Source organism: Mustela nigripes, chromosome 7, assembly GCF_022355385.1.
Source record: "Mustela nigripes isolate SB6536 chromosome 7, MUSNIG.SB6536, whole genome shotgun sequence".
Classification (NCBI taxonomy): domain Eukaryota; kingdom Metazoa; phylum Chordata; class Mammalia; order Carnivora; family Mustelidae; genus Mustela; species Mustela nigripes.
The window spans coordinates 136,180,479-136,200,913 of record NC_081563.1 but is presented as its reverse complement, the minus strand read 5'-3'; the positions used below and the strand labels follow the sequence as shown (position 1 = coordinate 136,200,913).

At 48.3% G+C, this 20,435-nt stretch overlaps 1 protein-coding gene across 2 annotated transcripts in view; it reads right to left on the bottom strand.

Moving 5' to 3' along the window:
• Nucleotides 1–5,398: 5,398 nt before the first annotated feature.
• Nucleotides 5,399–20,435, bottom strand: part of VAPB (VAMP associated protein B and C) — a 56,629-nt gene continuing 41,592 nt past the window's right edge. Inside the window, exons 4-6 of one of the 2 annotated variants that reach the window (XM_059407299.1) lie at nt 17,436–17,516; nt 15,335–15,508; nt 5,399–12,593 (exon numbers count right to left, since the gene is read on the bottom strand). In XM_059407299.1, the coding sequence (XP_059263282.1) occupies nt 12,435–12,593; nt 15,335–15,508; nt 17,436–17,516 (414 nt within the window). In that variant the 3' untranslated portion in view covers nt 5,399–12,434. The remainder of the gene's footprint in view (nt 12,594–15,334; nt 15,509–17,435; nt 17,517–20,435) is intronic. The other variant, XM_059407300.1, reaches the window with a different exon arrangement.

The window sequence follows — 20,435 nt, the reverse complement described above, 5'->3', positions numbered from 1 at the left end:
CCAGCAATGCCGTGTTTACTTCCTAAGGGTTATTAATTAATAATCTGCTACTCTCACTCCTACACTTGGTATTTTTTCAATCCCACAAGAGAAAAATAATTAACAGAAAACTTATTTTTCTTGGTCATTAGCGCTGTTAACATCAACAGTCAGTTTATTAAGAATTCCACGTAGGTACTGAGTACCCGGCACAGGCCAGGGGGAGCACACACTTTCACATCTACTTCTTTCTGAAGCCCCCAGTAAATTCTGGGAAAGGAATAGAGGCACAAGGGCACACAGATACACAGGAAAGGAGAAGAGTCAAGAAGAGATGGTAGCAAACTTCCAGAGTCTGGAGGGCTCATGGGCAAGAAGCTGAGAGGTGACAGAGAGCAGGGAGAAAGGTGCTGCCTGGCCAGTTTCGGAGCAGGGGTCAGAAGCAAGTCCACTCATGCCCCCAAAGTCTTAGGAAGCAGTGGTCCAAGGAAGTCTGGGGGTAGGAGAGCACTGGGGCTGAAAACAGGACTATGCAAAAGTCTACAAAGGAGTTTGATCCCCAGATCCTCTTCCCAACCCCTGTATGAAACCAGAAGGTCAAACAGATGTCTGGACTTGGGAGACCATCCAGAGCAAGGTGTCACACTAAAAATAGAGATATCAAAGAAAATTCTACCCATTAAATGGCTGGGTTGCACAGCCTCCTTCTCCTTGAGACATAGCGGCCAGTCTTCTGTTGCCAGGCAGGAGACAGGAAGATTCCCAAGAAACGAGCCCATACTGAACTAACTTCAGATACTGACAGCTGGAAGTTCCCCCAAGGAGGCACCTGAGTGGTTCCCAGGCCCTTCGCTTGCACAGAGACCCAAAACCCAGCAAATCCCACCTACACAAACATAGCTCTTCAGGGCCTCACTCATAAATACATTAAAGGACATAAAAGGGTTACCAGGCATTTAAGGAAAGCCTCCAAAATGCTAGAGACGAAAACCCAACCCAAAGAGACTAGTAAGAGCCCCATACTAGGTGTAGAGATTACTGAAAAATAAATAAATGAACTTAAAGAACACTCAAAGTAACCAGTAAGAAGCAGATAATGCAGAGGACAGAACAACAAAAAGACCTATACCACCCTGGGTGAAAACAATGCTAACCTTTTAAAGACCATCAACATTTTTCAGTCCCTCCTATTTACAGAAAAAGAACAACAACAAAAAAAAGGAACTAGAATATCCTCAGTGAAAAGAATATAAACTATCTAGCAAAAGCAGGTTGTTAAAAAACAAATACTAGTATTTAGAAAGGAAAGAATTCTTGAAAATTATGAATATGATGACAGACAAAGCAAGAGAAAGTTGGAAATTAAAGCTGAATTTCTCTAGAAATTTTTAAAAAAAGCATCAGGAGTTAATGGCATTAACCTTCTTAAGGCCAACACTGGAAGCTAGCAATCAGCAAACATTCTCGGGATCCTGAACATGATTTTTATACCCAGTACAACTATCAGTTTAGTGAAAGGGCTGAATGGAATATGTTCAGATATATAACCTTCTCAGAAAAGTTATCACCCACATGCTCCTTTCTCAGAAACCAGCCTGAGGATGTATTCCACCGCAACCAGGAGGTAAAACAAAAATGAAGACGCTAGAGATCCAGGAAACAGGAGATCCACCCAGAAGAGAACACAGGGAATTCCCCAGATGATGGTGAAGAGAGGGCCTTCCTGGGATAAAAGTCAGGCAGCAGCTCTGGAGGCCAGTCAGTCCACAGAGTAACAAGAGAACAGGGTGCTCTCTAGGAGGGACCTTCCTGAGAAAATACATAAGAATCATAGTATACCAAATGTGTGAATGCTCTTACACATCTGTCAGAGTCTGGGGCTGAATTAATGAAAGATATGTAAGAAAGTAAGAAGTGGAGAGGTGCAGGATTAAGTATAAAAGGGAAATAAAATCACAGAACAGACAATACCTTGCTGTGAACAATATTTAAGTCTCCATCAAGCAAAAGGATACTGACATAGCCAAAAATCATGACATAACACTCTGAGGGGGAGGGGAAGGAGACTGTGTTTCAGACAAGGGTGGAGAGAAAGGTTGCTGGAGCCACTTCCTTACCTTCCTTAGAAGGAAATCAACAGATAAGATCTAGAAGTGAAAGAAAAGGTAATATAAGCACACAACTGAGAAATATAGATGTTAATACGAGAAGACAGAAAGTGCTAACATGCTTCCTCCCGGAAATGGAAGCACAGGGCCAGGAGGGTCTGCTGGTTTTCACTATGAGCCTGTTAGAACTATCTGGCATTTTATACGACGCACATGAAATGCTTTGGTAGAAGGTAAAATGAAAAATGCTGCAAAACACATCACACATGAAAAGATGGCTCTGCATCACTCAACACCAGGAAAACGCAAGTCAAAACCACAACGAAATGCCACCTCACACCTGTCAGAACAGCTAAACTCAACAATACCCAAGAAACAAGACGTGTTGGCGAGGACGTGGAGAAAAAGGAACCCTCATGCACGGTGGGTGGGAATGCACACTGGTGCAGCGACTGTGGAAAACAGCACGGAGGTGCCTCAGGAAGTTAAATAGAGCTTCCCTAGGACCCAGCAACTGCAATACTCGGTTTTTACCCAAAGAACACCAAAACACGAATCCAGAGGGACATGTGCACCCCGATGCCTACAGCAGCACTACTTACAATAGTCAAATTGTGAATGTAGCCCAAGCGTCCACCAACAGAGGAGCAGATAAAGAAAATGTGGTGTATGCATATGCGGGAACGTTACTCAGCCACAAAAAAGTGTGAAATCTTGCCACTTGCAGTGACAAAGATGGAGCTAGAGAATATTGTGCTCGACAACGTATTTCAGGGGAAGACGAATACCATATCATGTCACTCATATGTGGAACTTAAGAAACAATGAACAACAGGGGTAAAAAAGAGAGAGGAAAAACCAAGAAACAGATTCTTAACTACAGAGAACACAAAGGCGGTTCTCAAGGGGCAGGAGGCGGGGGGGCATGGGGATGAAGACGCACACTTGTGATGAGTGCCGGGCGATGAATGGGAGTGCTGAGTCTCCGTATTAACAGCAGACGCTAACGTAACACTGCATGTTGGCTAGCTGGACTTTCAATAAAAAACTTTTTAAAAAATGCAAAACCAAATCCAACAACAAAACCTAGAACTTCCCTTCAAATTGCTTTCAATCCAGTATGGACAGACTATGGCAAGAGAGGCATCAAAATGCTTTGGGGGACAGGGCTGGTGGAGCAGGCATCCCAGGGTGGGGGAGAGGGAGCAGCTGAGTTTGTACAAATCAGACTCATCCTCAGAGTCTGAGACTGAAGGAAACAAAGGAGAAAATGCCCAAAGCACCAGCCGTGAGCTCTCAGCGAGTGGAGAGATACCTTTGGGTGGTTTTACCATTACGAACGGGAAACACTTCCTGTGCTTTGGAGCTGCACTGAGGTCGGGCACTGCGACTGCAAGGCTGGGGTCAAGATAGAACAATGGGTCTTGGCTTGACTTTCAAAAGCCTCCTGCCTGCCGTACACATTCTCGTAACGTTTTTGAAGTAGCATAAAGGTCCGTTCTTCGAAAAGTCTGTAGCACTTATGTGTTTCTCGACATTTTTACTCTTTTTTTCTTTTAGTGGTCAAGCATTGCTAAGAAAACAAAGAGAAGTTCTACTTGGACAAGGGAAAGCCTCCACTCTCAGTGCAGATTCGGTGGTGGGGGGATCTGTTTCTGGCAGGGCACATCTCCCCCCAATCACAGGACCCTGGCAACTTCCCAGACAGCGTCTGTCTTCCTGATGCGCTAATAACGAGATGCTCACGACAGATAATGCCAGAACAGCTCCTGTGACTGCTGAGCAGAAAACACCTCTATTTCACAGCTTTAAGAATGACCACCATCTCTAGTCCCTCTTCCAGAACCCCCTGGGGTCTGGAACACTGAAATGTGCCTCACTTACGGCCTCTGTGATAAGGACCCCTGGGCAGCAAGACGACAGGCTCATTAGACTAACGCCATCAGGACGTAGCTAGCAGAGGTCAGGAACGAGAGCCTGATCAGTTGGCAATAAAGTGTTATCACCCCCGCCCCCCGCCCAATCCATTTCTATATCCTCTGCGGCAAGTGCTCTTCCCAGGACCAAAATACTGTACATTCCTATTTCCACATTCGTAAATGTACCCCTTTACAATTGCATTTCTGCTGTTTCAGCCCTGGCCCTTTCCGTGGTTAAGACTCCCCTTCCTTTGAACGTCCTTCATTCCTGATCATCACGTGTGTGGTCAAACCACCTTTACACGAACAAGCGGCTCAACCTCATGCAAAGAAATGGGGACTGAAGCCAAGAAACCGTGTGCCCTTTCCTGATGAGCAAAGAAAGGCAAAAATCTGACATGGCAACGTGCTAGCAGTGGGCGGGGGACGGGCAGACGGTGCTGGAACAGAAGCTGGCATGTCCTCCGCGAAACCCGGTGGGGAAGTCACGGGATCAAATTTTAAATGCAGGCACCCCAAGGAACTGTGCCCCATTATTCCCGCTCGTGGGCAGGGGTCCCGCTGTAGCTGTGTTTGTAGCAGCCAAGACTAGCAACAGGAGACGTGCACCTCTGTGGAGGACTGGTTCAGTCAATTATGGGCACATCACAGAGAAAAACGACAGAGCCATCAAGAAAATGTGTGTGGACAGGAAATGATCTCCAACATGTGACAAAGTCAAAAAACAGTCATGACAGGGCAGTCTCCGTGTGCTGCCCTCTGTGTGTAAGGAAGGGGACACGGGCTGGTGTGTGCTCAGACACATGTGCGGAGAGGATCTCCGGAAAGAGGCAAACGGGAAATGGGACATTCAGGAGTTTCTGGAGAAGAGCAGTGGGTGTGTGGGCTGGTTGGTGGCAGGGGCAGGGGAGCCGGTGGATCTTCATGCTGTCTCTTGGACCGGTGTTAAGTCTTAACGTTTGCGTGTCGCTTCTTCAAAAGAAATGGAAATGTTGTCACTCACGCTTCACCCGGATAACACCGTATGATGGAGAGCTGCCCACCACCGCTTAAAGCCAGAGGCTGCCCCACCTTGCAGACTTGCTAGCAACATCCACCAGCCAGGGCTCTGTCAGTCCATGACGAACCTCCCCACCCACCCCCAACAGGCAGGAAGGACGAGAATACGTGCCTGGCTCCCACACTGGGCAAAAGTTTCCTCATCAGTAAAATGAGGAAGTTCCCTTCGGTCTGTTTCCGTCACACGAGATATCTAAGATTTTTCATTTTAAACCGATTTTATGTTCCTAAGACTCAGTGGCAGAGCAAGGCGATGGGCTCTGGTGTTTTCTCTAAAGCATATCCAAATGCTCTTAAGCCATCTCTTCGAAATAATTTTACACCGAAGCATCCTTTAAACATATTCAGAGCACAGAATTTATTGACCAGAATGCGGAGACAGCTAGTACAAAAGTTTACGCCTTCGCAGGGCGGGCTTCATCAGGCCGACACGGCAGAACATGTGAGAACACGCTCTGAACAGCTCTTTCGATCTGGACACTGCAGAAATACATCTCCTTCCCTCTGGGAAATGTAAAGTCAGCCATAAAACCATGAATTTATTACATATCAGATAACCAGAATGGATGATGGTAGAGTCCTTTCCTGCACCAACTTTTTAAATGAATTCTCAGTCAAAACAGGAAATACAACTCAAAATACAGAAAAGAAAAATTATGGAAACAATAGCATTGTAAGACAGCTCTTAAAAGACGCGATCCCCCAAAATGTTAATGTACATTGAAGTCAGAATGAAAACACACACTATAAACTGCAGAGATTTTTTTTTTTCCCCGACACAGGAAGAAAGCTGTAAAGCAGAGGGGACAGCGTGCGCCACTGAAATGACTTCTTTTCTCACAAAGGAGAGAGGTGGTAAAGGGGTCATTTAAATAGATCATTCTAAGTTTCTTAGAGAAGTTCCCAACGGCAGCAGTTTATAAATTCTTTAAAAAGTAAGCAGCAGACATGAGAACCCAATGTACTTTGCAGTCGGCTCTCTACACGTAAGCTTGGAGCACTTTACTGAGGGTGCTTACGAATGAAACGCACAAAAACAGATCACTCCTGTTGATTAATTCCTCAGCGTCTCCTCCAGTATCTAACATACCGAAGGTAAACCGATAAAATGTTTGCTAAACACAGGAACGTTGAAGGCAAGCGGTTCTTGCACTCATGGTCTCGGGATTACAGACAATAAATTCTGACCTCTGAATCCAACTACAAGAGTCAAGGGAAAAGCCTCGTTTTAAAAGAATGCCGCAGTGGAAGGTCACAGCTGAATGTAGTTGACTTCGTAAGTACAAAAGAAAGACGGTAATGCAGGTGTCCAGTTCACAGAAACAACCAGACCTCTTCGTATCACACGGAAAGCCACTGAGTTGACATGAGAAGCAAGCATGCTAGTTTATTAGTGTTTTAAGTCACAAAAAGCTATGCATCCTTGCGAGCACTAAGCCTTAAGGAAACTGATCTGACAGATCATCAGATCTGTCTACCCTATTTGGCATGGACTGAAGGGAAACAAGAAGTAGATGGGATCCACTGGGGCCGGCTGCGGCGCTGGGCAGGAGGGACATGGACACTCCGGGGCCCAGCGGGACGCAGTGGGCACACGGTGGTCCCGCACCCACGTCCGTTAGCCGAATGATTAAATAGACATCAACCCTGTGGTCTAATGAAGTAATTCTAATAGGGCGTTGTCACAGGATCAGTGTTTCCTGGTTTAAAAATGAACATTAGCATTTATCTAGCGGCAGAAAACTATTACCCCATGGTCCTGTTTTATGCAACTGGCATCTTTTAATCAAAGCAATCCATATTGTGGCAACATTCCAAGGTATCGCAACTGTGAATATCCACGGCAAGTCGGGTAACAGCTATGCTCTTGTTGCTAGCTTTTCCTCCTCTTCTACCGAGTCAATGCAGATATTTTCTAATGAATTAATTCCATTAGGAAAAAAATCTCAAGTAATTATCTTACCCAAGACAACCTCTCATCTACCTCTGCAGGTTTCACTTGCAACTATTATACACAACCATTCGTGTGTGTTCATGTCTTCTACATTTCCAAAATACCCCTGTAATGAAAAGTAGTAAGACGAAAACTTCTTGGTGGCCTAGATGACGTCACTAACACCCCGCAGAGGGAGGTCTGGATCCCGCTGCAGGGGGTCGGTGCGGGGGGGGGGGGGGGCTCTCGTGCACCCAAACTGACATTCTAGGGAGGTTGAGCCTGTGGACTGTGCGTGTGGCAGACGGGACTCAGCTGCTGGAGTGAGAGGGTTGGAAGTCTTGCTGGAGGCCCATTTTTCACGGCCTCCCGAGCCCGCCTCTGGGCCCTGGGACTTGCTTCCTCCCAGGCTCTCCCAGAGAAAGGCAGCGCTAACTCGGGGAGAGGTCCGCACCCAGAAGCTTGGCTGTTCTGAAACCCCGCAGGCCACTGCTGTGACGCCAACCTCAATGGACTGCCCTCGCTTCACACTGAATTTACGAGCTATGCCAAGCCCCGCAGAGAGCAGCCTCGTGCCCCGCTCGCCGAGACGGACTGGGCATCTCCTTCCCCCCAATTCACCCCCCACGAGCATCAGGCAGAGCTCTTCAGGCAACGAGAAAATGGAAAGCAGACCTGTCCCTCCCTGTCTGAGCGTGTTTGGTTTCAAAAAGAAAAAAAAAGCATCTCAGTGTCCGGCTTCTGTCCACTGGATCTTCAGGGCAACTGCGTGAGGTAGGAAGACAGACACGTGAGGGCACAAGCGGTGGGAGCGCCCGAGCCTGCGAGCTCACTCAGCAGAGCCTCCGCACGGCCCGTCTGGGTGGGACCACGGGCCAGACCCCGCCGTGGCCATGCCGGCCTCCCCGTGGGCTCCCTGAGACCCACTTCGTTCCTAATGAGAGGCTCTGAGAAGTTGCTCAGTGTAGCCTCTTGGAGACTTCATTTCCTCCCTTTCGAAACAAAGCCCTCATCCTGCAGCCCCGCCCTCCCATCGCAGCTGTTTGAGCGAACGTTCTGGAACGTTCTGGAAGGGCTCTGCACAAGGCCGAGGCAGCACTGGAACAGCAGCTACTTTCCCCGAGAGGTTCCTATCAACGCAGTTCCACCGGAGGAAGGTTAAAAAAGGAAACGAGCCGTCCACAAAGCCAGTCGGGCCACGGACACCCCGAGGGGCCCCTCTCGACGTGTGGCACCTGTGGTGACCACAGGCCCTAGCAGATCTGTGCGTGGGAACCGGAGCCACCCCTCTGTGCGTCAGGGGACTTTCTCAGGACAGGTCCCGTCCCGGCGACCTCCCACCAGTGCTCGCACCAAGGGCAGGGGAGCCCGCGCTTAACTGCAGGCGGACACCTCGCGGTGGTCACTTCGTAACTCCGGAGCTGGACCTCGTTCTGCTCCTCCTCTAGCCAGACGGATCGCGGACAGGGACAGGGGAGGCCGCCCTGGACCCCCGAGCCCGCGAGATGCCCTCAGGGAGCGGCCACCGCCAGCAGAGGGCGCAGCGGCCTCGTCACCTGAGGTAGGCTCCCAGGGAGGGGGGGACTGGCAGATCCACGCTCAAGGGGACAGGGACAGGGCCCCATCTCACTCCCTGTTTTTGCCTTTCAAACCAAGAATTCCACAAACCGTAACCAGAAACTTGTGAATGGTCCAGTTTAGAGGAGGGACTGAAAATGACAAACGGTATTGTGTTTTGGCATGGATTTCTGAGTTTGCAAATATAAAGATTTGTGTGTGCAAAAAATAGAGGCACCATTTGAAAAATGTTAAGCTACTTACATATGATACATATGCTACACACACACACACACACACACACACAGTTTGTTTTCAAATTAATTTGAAAGGCTATTTAGCTCTGAGCTATCACTGCATTCAGTTGTATCTGACCCAGCAGAGCCTGCAAGACGGCACTGATATCAGTGGATAGCAGTTCTGTTCCTGGGATTTGTTCGAAAGAGTTTAGGTTTTCACGGATCACTGGCGGTTCCTCATTTTTCCCACTTCTGTGTTATGTAGGTATAAGCCGTCTCTCTAGGCATAAACTGTCCACTGCTAAAAATCAATTTTGATTTTATCAGTATTTATTACTGCTGGTGCAGGCAATTTAGAAGACGAGAGAAGGAAAACATGCAAACTAGAAGGATAAAAAATAATAAAGCCGGGTCCTCATACCTACAAATAATACATCCTGCTGCCTTTAAGAAGTATTTTGTATTTTAAGAAGTACTTTGTATTTTAATAAGAATTTGTACTTTAAGAAGCATTCTGTATTGTGCGGAGGGAGCTTAAATTATCAATTAAAAAATTCAATCCATAAAAATTTACAGGACCCTGTTATTGCTTACGCCTCCTTATGTATTTGTGGGCTCGGTGGCAGATTTCTGAAACAAAGGCACCGCTCTCCGAGCTGCTGTCAAGGGGTGCCCGAGCGGCAGGCAGGAGGCGGGAGGGCTCACTTAGTCAGCCCTGCTCAGGCTGGGCCAGTTTGTTCTGATTCTTTGACTCGTTTCCTCCTCGGCCAGGCCAGGCCATGGGAGGGACCGTGCATCTACCTCTCTGCCTGACTCTCATGCTTCCTTTCCTGTCATTCCAAGAAAGACACTCAAAAGGTGCATCCCTGCCCACGTTTGAGATTTTGAGTGTTTGTGGCTCTTCAAACGGTCCCTGACCCTTAGCCGTGCTGTGCCGCACGCTCCCTCTCCCGGCTCGCTCTTTACTGCCTGGATGATTTACATAATATCCAATCTTCCCGGCACTGCCTTCCTTCTCTCCCTGGGGAGCTCCCTTCTTCTGCTCAGTCAAAAAGCCCTGTAAACTAACCTGCGTTCGCCGAATCTCAACCTCTAAAGGAGCGAGAGATCTTACAGGATGATTAGTGAGAAAGAAGGCAACGGTGGGTTTTAAATTCTCATTTTCAGCTACAAACAAAAGGTCCACATCTTCTGAGAAGCTGAATGCCGTCTCCTGCATATACACAAAACACAAAGTACCTTGCCAGGTTCGAGAACAGAACAGATATCCGAGGCGCCGTCTTTAAGAACTCGGTCGCCCCAGTGCAAGCGCAGGCAAGCTCGGGCGTCCTGCGCCAAATGCCACCAGCTGTTCCTGCGCATCGGGTTTTATGGGAACACACAGCCACACCCCTTGAGAAAATGCCTGGGGAGTCCTGCTCCAGAGAAACGGGACCGTGCCGCACTCCGAGGAACAGTCCGAGACCTACCCAACCCTGGTCCTTTCGAGGCTGTGAGAGGCTGGAAGCTACCAGGACCGGTTCGCTGCAGCTCCCACACCTGGGAAGACCGCAGTCCACTCACAGAAAATCAATGCCAGAAGGCACCATCTTTCCACCCCGTTCCGTAAGTCCCTGGATCCACGAGGACAAGAGAATACCGGAGCCTAACTTCTACTGGGCCGCCCTCCCCATGCACGCACTCCACGCCGTCCGAGCACCAGGTGTGTGGCTGCAAACTAGGTCCGCTCCACGTCCCGGAACCGCGAGCATTCGGGACCCAGGAACCGCACACGAAGACAGAAGCTACTTACTTGGACGCAGATGCCCAGCTCCCAGGCTCTAGGTCCCTGACCAGATCCTCAGGGCCAGAACCAAGGCCCTCCCGCCCCAGCCAAGCTCAGGAGGAATGAGTCAAGCGGACGACTTCTAAGAACTGTCTTCCTTTTGATGGCTCTGTCTTTTCAAACCCACCTGCTCCCCGCAGCCACGCTCAGCACACTTGTCCCTCGTCTCTTCTGCTCGGTTTCTTGACCCAGAGAAGAGAGTTCTTTCTACCCAGGGGCAAAGCAATGGAAGGGCAAGGGTGACCAGCTGCTTAAGATTTTCAGCAGTTTTATTTTTATGCTCTCCGTTGAAGCCAACCACACACACACACACACACACACACACACACACACGATTATATATATTCCATCATTAAACATACAGATTGCTCACTGATAGGGCTCATTTTAGAACCAACCTTTCAGTGACAAAACAATAACAAAGATCATAAGAATAATAATCCCCCCCATAGCAAGTGTGACAACATGACAAAAGAACTCTTAGTTCTGGGGCTTTATTTTTTTTTTTCCTTTTTAAGATGCTACATAGTCAAACAGAATTGGATTGGTCTTTTATGGCATAAAATTAATTTACAGTCAAACTCTCAATCACTACTTGACGATTACCTGAAGAGACTCTCACCCCTCTCCCCGGCCCCACCCCGCTGGTTCCCTGTCTGCGGCCGCCCCTGCCGCCCCACTCCTAGCGAGGGCCACACGGGAGAGGTCAGTACCAGACGAGGGGCACGTGTGCTGGAGGGAGCACAGGAAGCGGAGGGGCAATGAGGAACAACACAGAAGCCCGGCCAGTCTTCTCCACTCGAAGGGGAACAGAGCTGACTGCTGCCACTAAGAACCTCCCCTCTCGGACGGCTGTCCTCTATTCACACAGACAAACCTTCCTGGCAGCTCTTCTCCCACAGTCAGACAAACCACCCCTCCACATGTACGCAGGGCCCGGAGAACCTCCCGAGAGGAGCCCACAGCTCTCCAGCCGCAATGCCAGCAGCTCCCACCGGCACCAAGGGGCACAGGTGATGTGTAGCCCACAGCAGTAATTATAATCTTGTGGCAATAAGGAAACATGAGATGAGATACATGAAATAAGTTAAATATGCATTAAACATCTCTGAATAACAAGTGAATCTCGCTACATGAACCCACAGTAATTTAGCTTGGTCCCTTTAAGAGAACAAAGCATTGACTTTGATTTCCAAAGTGTTGGGCTAGTCGGTCAGCATCCGCCTCCCACTCCCGACGGGCATATCCAACGCTGCCACAGCACAACGCCATTGGCTTCTGACCCCGTTCATCAGTCCCAGGGAACCACGGCCAGGGGCAGAGCAGAGCAGGACGTGGAGCAGCAGCCGAGCCCAGGGGTGAGTGGGCAGGGGCGGGGGTTGCTACGTGGAGGGGACGGCCCTCCCACCGCACTGGGCTCCCGCTCCCCAAGGGCCAGCACCAACAGGCAGGAAGAGTGTCTTGTTCTGAGAGAGGTAATCAACCCAGCCACAGGTACCAAGGCTACAAATGTTTAAAGTGACACTTACGACATGCCATTACGATTTAATCACGGTTTCCCTCGTCATTAATAAAGACCAGTCTTTCCCCCATCATTTACTATACATTTTTCACTTTCTAAAAGATTGTTACATTATAATTGTGTGTGTGTGTGTATGTGCACGCGTGCGCACGCGCAGGGAGGGGGTAATTTAAAGGCAAGACCTGTGAGATGTCATCACACATTAACTTCTTTTTACACATGGTTATGATCAATTCAAAGCCCACGGTATGGCGGGCCATCAATCCAGTAAAGCCACCCTCCGCCGGCCGCCTCTACAAGGCGATCTTCCCTATGATGACGCCAACGATGAAGAACAACACCACGAGCGCCAGGAGCCGGGCACTGGGGCCCTCCTCCTTCCCAGCCGCAGCGAACGCAGGAACGGGGCTGTTGCTCTGCACGGTCTTCCGCATCCGAAGTCCATCTTCTTCCTACGGGAGCAAATGCACATTTCAAAGACAACCCAACAGACCAGGAGCAGCAAGCAGTCAAGCGTCCAGCTTCGCAGGGTGCGCTTGTAAGCAGACCTGAACCTCATGGTGTGGGCCGGCCTCCTCAGTTTTCAAAGGGAGAAGTGAATCCCACGGAGAAGGCACTGGCTTGAGGCCACTGAGAAAACATTACCAGAAGCCTCTCTTCCCTGCCACCCACCCACACGACACGGCCAGGCACCTTTTTACACCATGCATCTGAACAGGCTCACCTTGGCTCCCCATCGCTTTCCCCTTGAGAGGGTCAGCCAGGTCCTTGGCACCCTGGGACCATCCACACCGCCCTGGCCACGCCTCCCAGCCCCTCTCCTACATCACTCCAACCCTCTGTCTTCCTTTCCTCTACTGAGCAGGCCTCCCTAACCAAACCAAAGGTTTTCAAATGACAGGTACTTCCCAAAGCACAAACATAAAGATCACAAGAAGCTACAAAATGGGAGGCCCAGAAGCTTTCAAACGCAGAGCTCTGTATCAGTGAGTTACGTGCAGACTGCTGTGCAGAAGACATGGTAAGTGGAATATTAAAATGTGACCGAAGCTGATCTATGCATCTCGGACATTGCCTACTTAATGCACGGAATAGGAGCCTTTTCCTCCTTTACTGCTCCCAAGGCCAAGTCCACACTCCTCAACATGGCGCACAGCAAGGCCTCCCTTCTCGGGCTCAGGGGCTAACTACCTCATCTACTCGTCCCCACACTTGTCAGTCCTGCAAACAACAGGCAGCCAGCCAGCCCGTTGAGCTGAGTCTCCATGGCACTTGTGGCCGTCTCTGTGGGGCCACTCATTACTTGGGTCATCAGTATTTGCGTCCCCAGTGACCCTAGTCAGCAAAGAGCTCCTCAGCGGCAGGGACAGCTCGTGTTCGCGCCCACAGCACCGGGAACATGGGAGGGCCTTGGGAAATGTGTTGGCCAAATGAAAGAATGAAACAACACGAAACAAGAAATCAGTGTTTGGCAGGATAAAGAATCTTCTATTGTCAAGACTAGTCTGATAATATTTTAAAGATATTCTGCTCATGGGGCATGGCCAATATCGCTGCATAGTGATAAACGACCGATGTTATTCGATTAACTTCCCCAAAAAAAAATGGGCAGAGCAAAATACAGCATTTATTTTATTGGGTTTATATAGAAGCTATTTCTACCTATTTATCACTTTAAACAGCACAGGACTCTGTTTCTGAAGAGAAATACACTCAAGGAGAAGCTTTAGGCATATCTTGGATTTTTAGCCAAAAAGTAAAGTGTCAGCTTCATAATTTACTCCATACTAAAAGAAGTTACTGAAGGAGGCAAATTAAGATTACTGCAAAGAAAGAAAATGATGCCATTCTCCAGGCACTGTTGATTTTCCTGTATTGACGGCACTGTCAGAATACAAGAAGAAGTCACCTGAATGGGATGGATTATTACGTGTGTCTGCTGCTTTGGTGGTTAAAGAACAAAAGCCTAGGGCATGGGTGAGTGGCATGATCGAGAAGAAGGGACCAGACCAGCCTCAGAGCTAAGCAGCAACAGAAGTTCCTATGACTAGATGTTCGGAAACATTCTCTTCAAGACCTTGTCAGAAACAGACATACTTTTAAAGCTGAAAGGGGCCTTCAACATGTTTTGCGAGCAGAGGCCGGGAGATGCTGTGACCACCACAGACTCAAAGCCAGTCAAGTGTGGGCAGTCACCGGCACAACATCTCAGGCCGCCAAGGCCAAATGAAGTGCAGCCCGCTTGCCTTCACCGCCCAGTGCGACCTGACCTTCTAACACCAACGCCAGCTACCTCGTCAACAGCCACAAGCTGGAGACTCGCATTTCTCCTTCTATAATCTCCACCTGTCGACTGCACCGACTCCCCATCTCCAGTCTCATCATCATGTGTCCAGTCTGAGGAGACCCTACTGCCCAGACCCACCTAGAATCTTCAAAGACCAGAATTATGCCCGTGTTAAAGGAGTACAGGTCGGTGTTTACCTATTTCCTCTACTGAGGAAAGATTCTCACCCACCCGGGATGGAGCAGGGTTTGACACTGTGAATTCAAGGTAACCACTGCTCTTTTGTGTTTAATCTCAGAGTTTGTCTTCAGTTTATACTCATGGGAGGGCAAGAGGGGCTTTGTTTCCTTACAAGAGGACGAGAGCCTGCACACTGCGGAGGAGAACAGGACGGATGTGGACTCTGAGACACAAAGCCTGGGTTCAGGTCCCACGGCAAGTGTGACCTGCCAGTCACTTAACCTCCCTGTTCCTCAGTGTCTTCATCTGTAAGCTGGGGATGGTAAAAACCCTACCTCACAGAAGGGTTTAGAAGATTAAATGAATTATAACATGTCAAGTACCAGCGAACAAGAATTTGAATAGTTGAGAAACTTGGGGGACACGCATCAGAGCTCTTTCAGAACTTGATGAAAGCCACAGAAATTTCTCTCTAGGGAAAGAATATGTAAATACAAAACAATTCAAAAAACCAGGGATGGGTCAACTTCCCGACACAAGATCACAGCGGAATAGCCCTTGTTTTCGGTAGAGGAGCAGGAAATGAAACGCCACCGCGGGCGCCTGGCTGGCCCGGTCTGTACAGCATGTGACTCTTGCTGTTGGGCTTGTGAGTTCAAGCCCCGTGCTCGGCGTGGAGGTTACTTGAAAGAATAAAATCTTGAAGGAAAGAAAAGACGCCATTACCTTGAACTGCTTGTTCTCGTCCCGGAGCCTCTGCACCTCCCCCTGCAGCCTCTTACACTCCTCCAGCACCTTCTTCACTTCGCTGTCGTCCAAAGAGCTCAGAGCTTTAGACACCGCTGGTGTTTCTGTCTTTGATGCAGTTGTGGGTAAAATTTTATTTATTTCTACATCATGCTGTTCAGAAATAAATGAAAGCCCAAGTGTCACCAACTATGTAATAAAGGACTTTTTTATGCAAAGTAAAGTAGTTCTCAGCAAACACCACACGTGGTAGCGTTTCATCCACACTGTAACATGTCACATTTATTTTAAAAATGGATCACTTTATCTAGTATCTTAATAATCTAGAGCGACTGGGCCCCAGAAGTTATGGATAAGAGCAAATAATGAAGTCCGGCTGAGACTAATACTTCAAAGGAAGAGAAAAAGGGCTGTGCATACCGCACTATCAAATTCCTGCCATGCAAAAATTAGCATATCATAATCGTGCAAGCTCAGGAGTTATTAGCCACAAATTACTGTCACCAGGAAGACCTCAACATCCCCAGGATGGGCCTGGACGGGGGAGGTGGGAAGCCAGGGAGGACATTACACAGAGGGCGATTTATTTCACCAAGTCAGAACTTGGAGCTGGGCTGAAGGTGAAACTAGCTCCTTGTCTGCAATATTTCAATTGAGGGGAGCCGCACATCCCCCCACTTCGCTTCCAAGACAGTTATGACCGTCTCTGGAGAGTGAGCGAGGAGGAGCCGGTACCCGGGAGGGCACGGGGATGGTCAGGTGTGCTGGGGATCACTGGCCTGGGGGTTCCACGCCGCTCACAGAAAACGACCGGCTCTCCCTATCGTACTCTTGGGCTTGACCCTTCCTCTTCCAGATGAGAAGACGGGAGCCCCGCAAAGGGCGAGGCCCCCATCTACAGAGCTGGTACCGCAAAGAGCCAGGAACAGAGCACAGGTCTCACAGGTTCCCAAAATGATCTTCCCGGGACAAAATATGCAATGGGTAGAGACAAAATCGACAACAAAAAACTCCCATTACCCATTCAAAGAGGCGGGATCAGGACGGCGGTCAGTGGCCGAGCAGAAAGGAAACACTGAGTAGCAGAGGCCCACGCCAGCGGCGAGCCTGCAGACCGCTACGGACCAAGCTCACAGAATGTGAGCTTCTCGACTCCCCAACTCCAGCGACTAATGGCCGGGGTAGTGAGATTTTCTGTAGGGTGGTTTTTGAAACAATTTAAGCTCCTCTGACTAGGCTGAAGGAAGGTCCAAATCTGCATTTCAGACACAGTCTGCTCTCTCAACAGGGCATGAGCAAGGGCCACGAGAGGTCTGCCCCATGGCTTCACAGAGAAAAACGAGCGGATAGCTCGGGGGCAGCTAGTTCTTGCCATCGCCCCCTCCCGCAGCATGGGGGTAGGGGGGGCCTCCCAGCGGGAGGCGGTTCTGCCCCCACCAGTGCATCCCGGGCAACGTCTGGGGACAGTTTTGGTTGTCACGCAAGATGAGTGAAGACCGGTTATCCAGTGAGGAGAGGCCAGGGTTGCTGCTCAACATCCCACACGGCCCGAGACGGCCCCAGTGTTAACAGTGCTGAGGTTGAGAAACCCTAAATCTAAAAGCAGGTTTAACGAAAGAGGCAGGAGGGTTAAGGGGGTGGCGAGGTGGCGTTCAGGGAAAGAGCAGACAGGAGACCTAGGACAGTAGTCTGTGAAACCAGAGAACCCGAGAGCTTACCACCTGTCCGTCGAGCCCCATGATAAACGGCAAATCACTCCCTGCTGGGGACCTACCCACTCTTTACAGCAAACTATAACTTTGCCAAGTCAGAGAAGCTCTTTAGGATTTATGACATTTCACCAGCCAACAGGTTGCACTTCCCAAGAAAAAAAATTGTTTCAATTAGTTGTCTTTCCACCAGTCTCTCAGAGGCTGATTTCATGAAGGCCCCTTATTTGTTGACTTCAGCTTATTTTTTTCATCAGACATCAGAAGTAGGAAAATAATTTGCCAACTTAAATCTTGGTTTTGCAGGAGATGGTATGCAAATGAGTATCAGCTTGCAACATTCAATTATTGTTAACGATAAACATACTTACTGGTTTATCATTTTCTGCTGGCAATTCAAACACACATCTAAGTTTTGAATCCATAAGGTCTTCCGGTTTTGCCTCCTTCCACTAAAACAATTTAAATTTAATAATCAGGATATTATAAAGCTGCTGGAAGAATAATTTTCTTCCTATAACTGACAATTTCAAAAAAATATTCTTAATGAGAAATCCCGGGTGTATATCAAATAAAGAACTTACGTCTGCTGAGATTTCAGTATTTTTAACAGGACAAGATTAAATACAGTAGCTTTCCTGAATATTTATTACACTTCACGAACCCCAGCCCTGCTGCTGATTCCTCCAAGCCAACCAGTGCTGCTCCTGTTGCTAGTCTGTGGGAAGCACATGGAACAGAGACAACCACTGCTGAAGGAAGAGGAATTTTCTAAATTATGTCTGAGCGGTCAGAGGTAACTCTGGCTCTCCTTAGGAAAATAAAACTTACTCTGCAGGGGGCACCCCTCTTAGAGTAAGTGTATACCACGGGGGAGTGGTTTGAGAACTTCACTGCCAACTACTAACGGGGCACATTCAGGAGCATGCCGCTGTCTGGGCTGACCCCCAATCCCTCCAGCCTGCTAGTGGGGAGACCTTCCTGGCTAACTCCAGGCTCCAGGAGCACGTACTCTTGGCTTAATCCTCCTCTGGGCAGTGGAGGGCAGACCAGCACAGCAGGAAGGTTATAATATGGAAAACAAGAATAAACTCTTCCACCCTTGCCCCAGGACCATGCAGGAGGCAGCTAGCGCAACACAGGTACCAAGAGCCAAAACCAGGAGACCGTGTGTGTGGCGAACAACAGGAACTGCCAAATAAGCCCCAGGAGACCCCTTCAGTGGACTAGCAGGCCACTCCAATGAGACTGAACAGTACATAGGGAAAATGCACAGAATCGTAAGGAAGGAAGCCACAGACTATATTTTAGTCTGTTCTATGGACACACACACACACGAGCACACGTGTGCCTGTGTGCTTGTGTCGAAAGGGCAGTAAGCAAGGCTCATCACCAGACCAAAACCACCAGGTGCGACCGCTGGTGAGCAGGACATTCACGTGCTCTCCGAGTATCCCATCACTCCGGAGTGTCACAGATGACCTATTAACCACAAGGGGCAGTTGCGCCTTGATACCAGAAAGTTGGCAGTCACCATCTTAACCAAGTAATCCAACTTAGCATCGTCAATAGAGGGACAACCCAGTACTTAATGCCTTCTGATGCGATGCATACAATGACATTACTTATGGAATGTTCTTGCCAAAAACATTTAACCTCAATTTAATCATGAAGAAATAACCAGACAATCCCAGAACTGGCCTGGACTCAAATATTCAAAGTCATGAAAAACACAAGCCTTGAGGGTATTATACTTCAATAGAGTAACAACTATGGTCATTTTGAAGCAACTAGAAAATGCTACATATAGGTTTCTCTGTTAGATAGTATGACTGGATGAATGTCAACTTTCCCAGCTATGAGGACAGTGCTGGGACGATGTAAGACACTGTCCTTGTGCTGAAGGGAGTAGGAGTGAGTGCCATGAAGTCTGTGTCTTAAGAGTTAAGTGGTCGGGCAAAAACAATTTACGGCAGAAATGAAGCAAATGCGGCGAAGTGCTCAATGGCGAGTCTACGTGAAGGTCACAGACCTGATCACTGTGTAATTTTTTCTGCTTTCTGTGTATCAAAATACCAAAAAATAGTTTAAAATAAAAAAAAATAGCATGAGGCTCTAACGACAATGGTTAGGTCTAGTATAAACAAATTATAGGTCACTTTTAGTTTTATTTTTGCTTATTTGTGTATCTCCAAAATCTCTTCCAATGTACGTTTATATAAAAGATTTTAACTGTTACACAAACTATCATAAAAGGAGAGAAATTCATCTTTATTGGATACAGAGGCCTGGACCACAGCAGCACTCAGATCAGCGGCTCTGGACACTGTGCCAGGTGCTTGACACCCAGAGCACACTAATTCCCACAACAATGTGTGAACCAGGTTTTTAAACCCCTTTTACAGGTGACCCAACCCTACAGAGAGTTAATGAAAACTGCCCAAGGCCACAACATTAGTACAAGGCAGAGCTCAGTCCCACGCCCGAGACGCCAAGCCCGTGCTCTTGTCGCTAAGCCATGCAGCAAAAGCCAAGCAGAACACAATCTTGGATATTCCAAATTTTGTATTTGCCATACATTTCCTTGCTCACACAAATTAACATGAAGGGACACCCATGTTCTGGGAAACAAAAGAGAAAGTAGTAAATGCCTCAATAATCATTCTTATGAAAGGGGAAGGTCCCCTATGGTCACTCATCTCTCTCAAATCTCCAAGTATCCAGTTCGCCCTCATCTCCTGCCCCAAACTTGAACATCCACAAAGATGGTCATTTAATGCTTTTCTAACACTAACAGAAAAGGCTGAGTGGTGACATTGGGATGTGAAGGGAAGCAGTGCATAGAAAGCCCCTCGCATAAAACTTTTGAAAGAGAAAAACCATAGTGCCTCGCGAGCCACGGCTGACTCCCATGTGCAGGTGCTCCCCGGGGGGCCGGTCCCCTAGCTTGGACCGGCAAGCGGCAAAGCGATGTGGGGTGTTGAGGGAGCCCCGCCTTCTTTTTCCTATCTGTACGCTTGAGGGCAGGCCATGCTGTCCTCGCTGGGACTGTGCAAGGTAAGGTTTATCTGTACAGTGTGATTCCCGCAGACACCAGAATGCCAGCTGATTCATTCAAATGTTTAAAAAAAAAAAAAAAAAAAGCTCACTTTAAGGAGAATTTCCATTACAATCTTTTCCCAGTAAAAACAATAATATAATATCATTTATTTTATAAAAACAAAGTTATCTTATTTTTACCAAAATCAGAGACAGAGTTAAACATGTATTTAAGCAGGGCGGGGCGGGGGGGGGGGGACTAGGGAAGGGGAAAAAAAATCCTGCTTAGCAGAACCAAGTGAAAAGCAAACCCTCAAGCGCTGCAGGACATT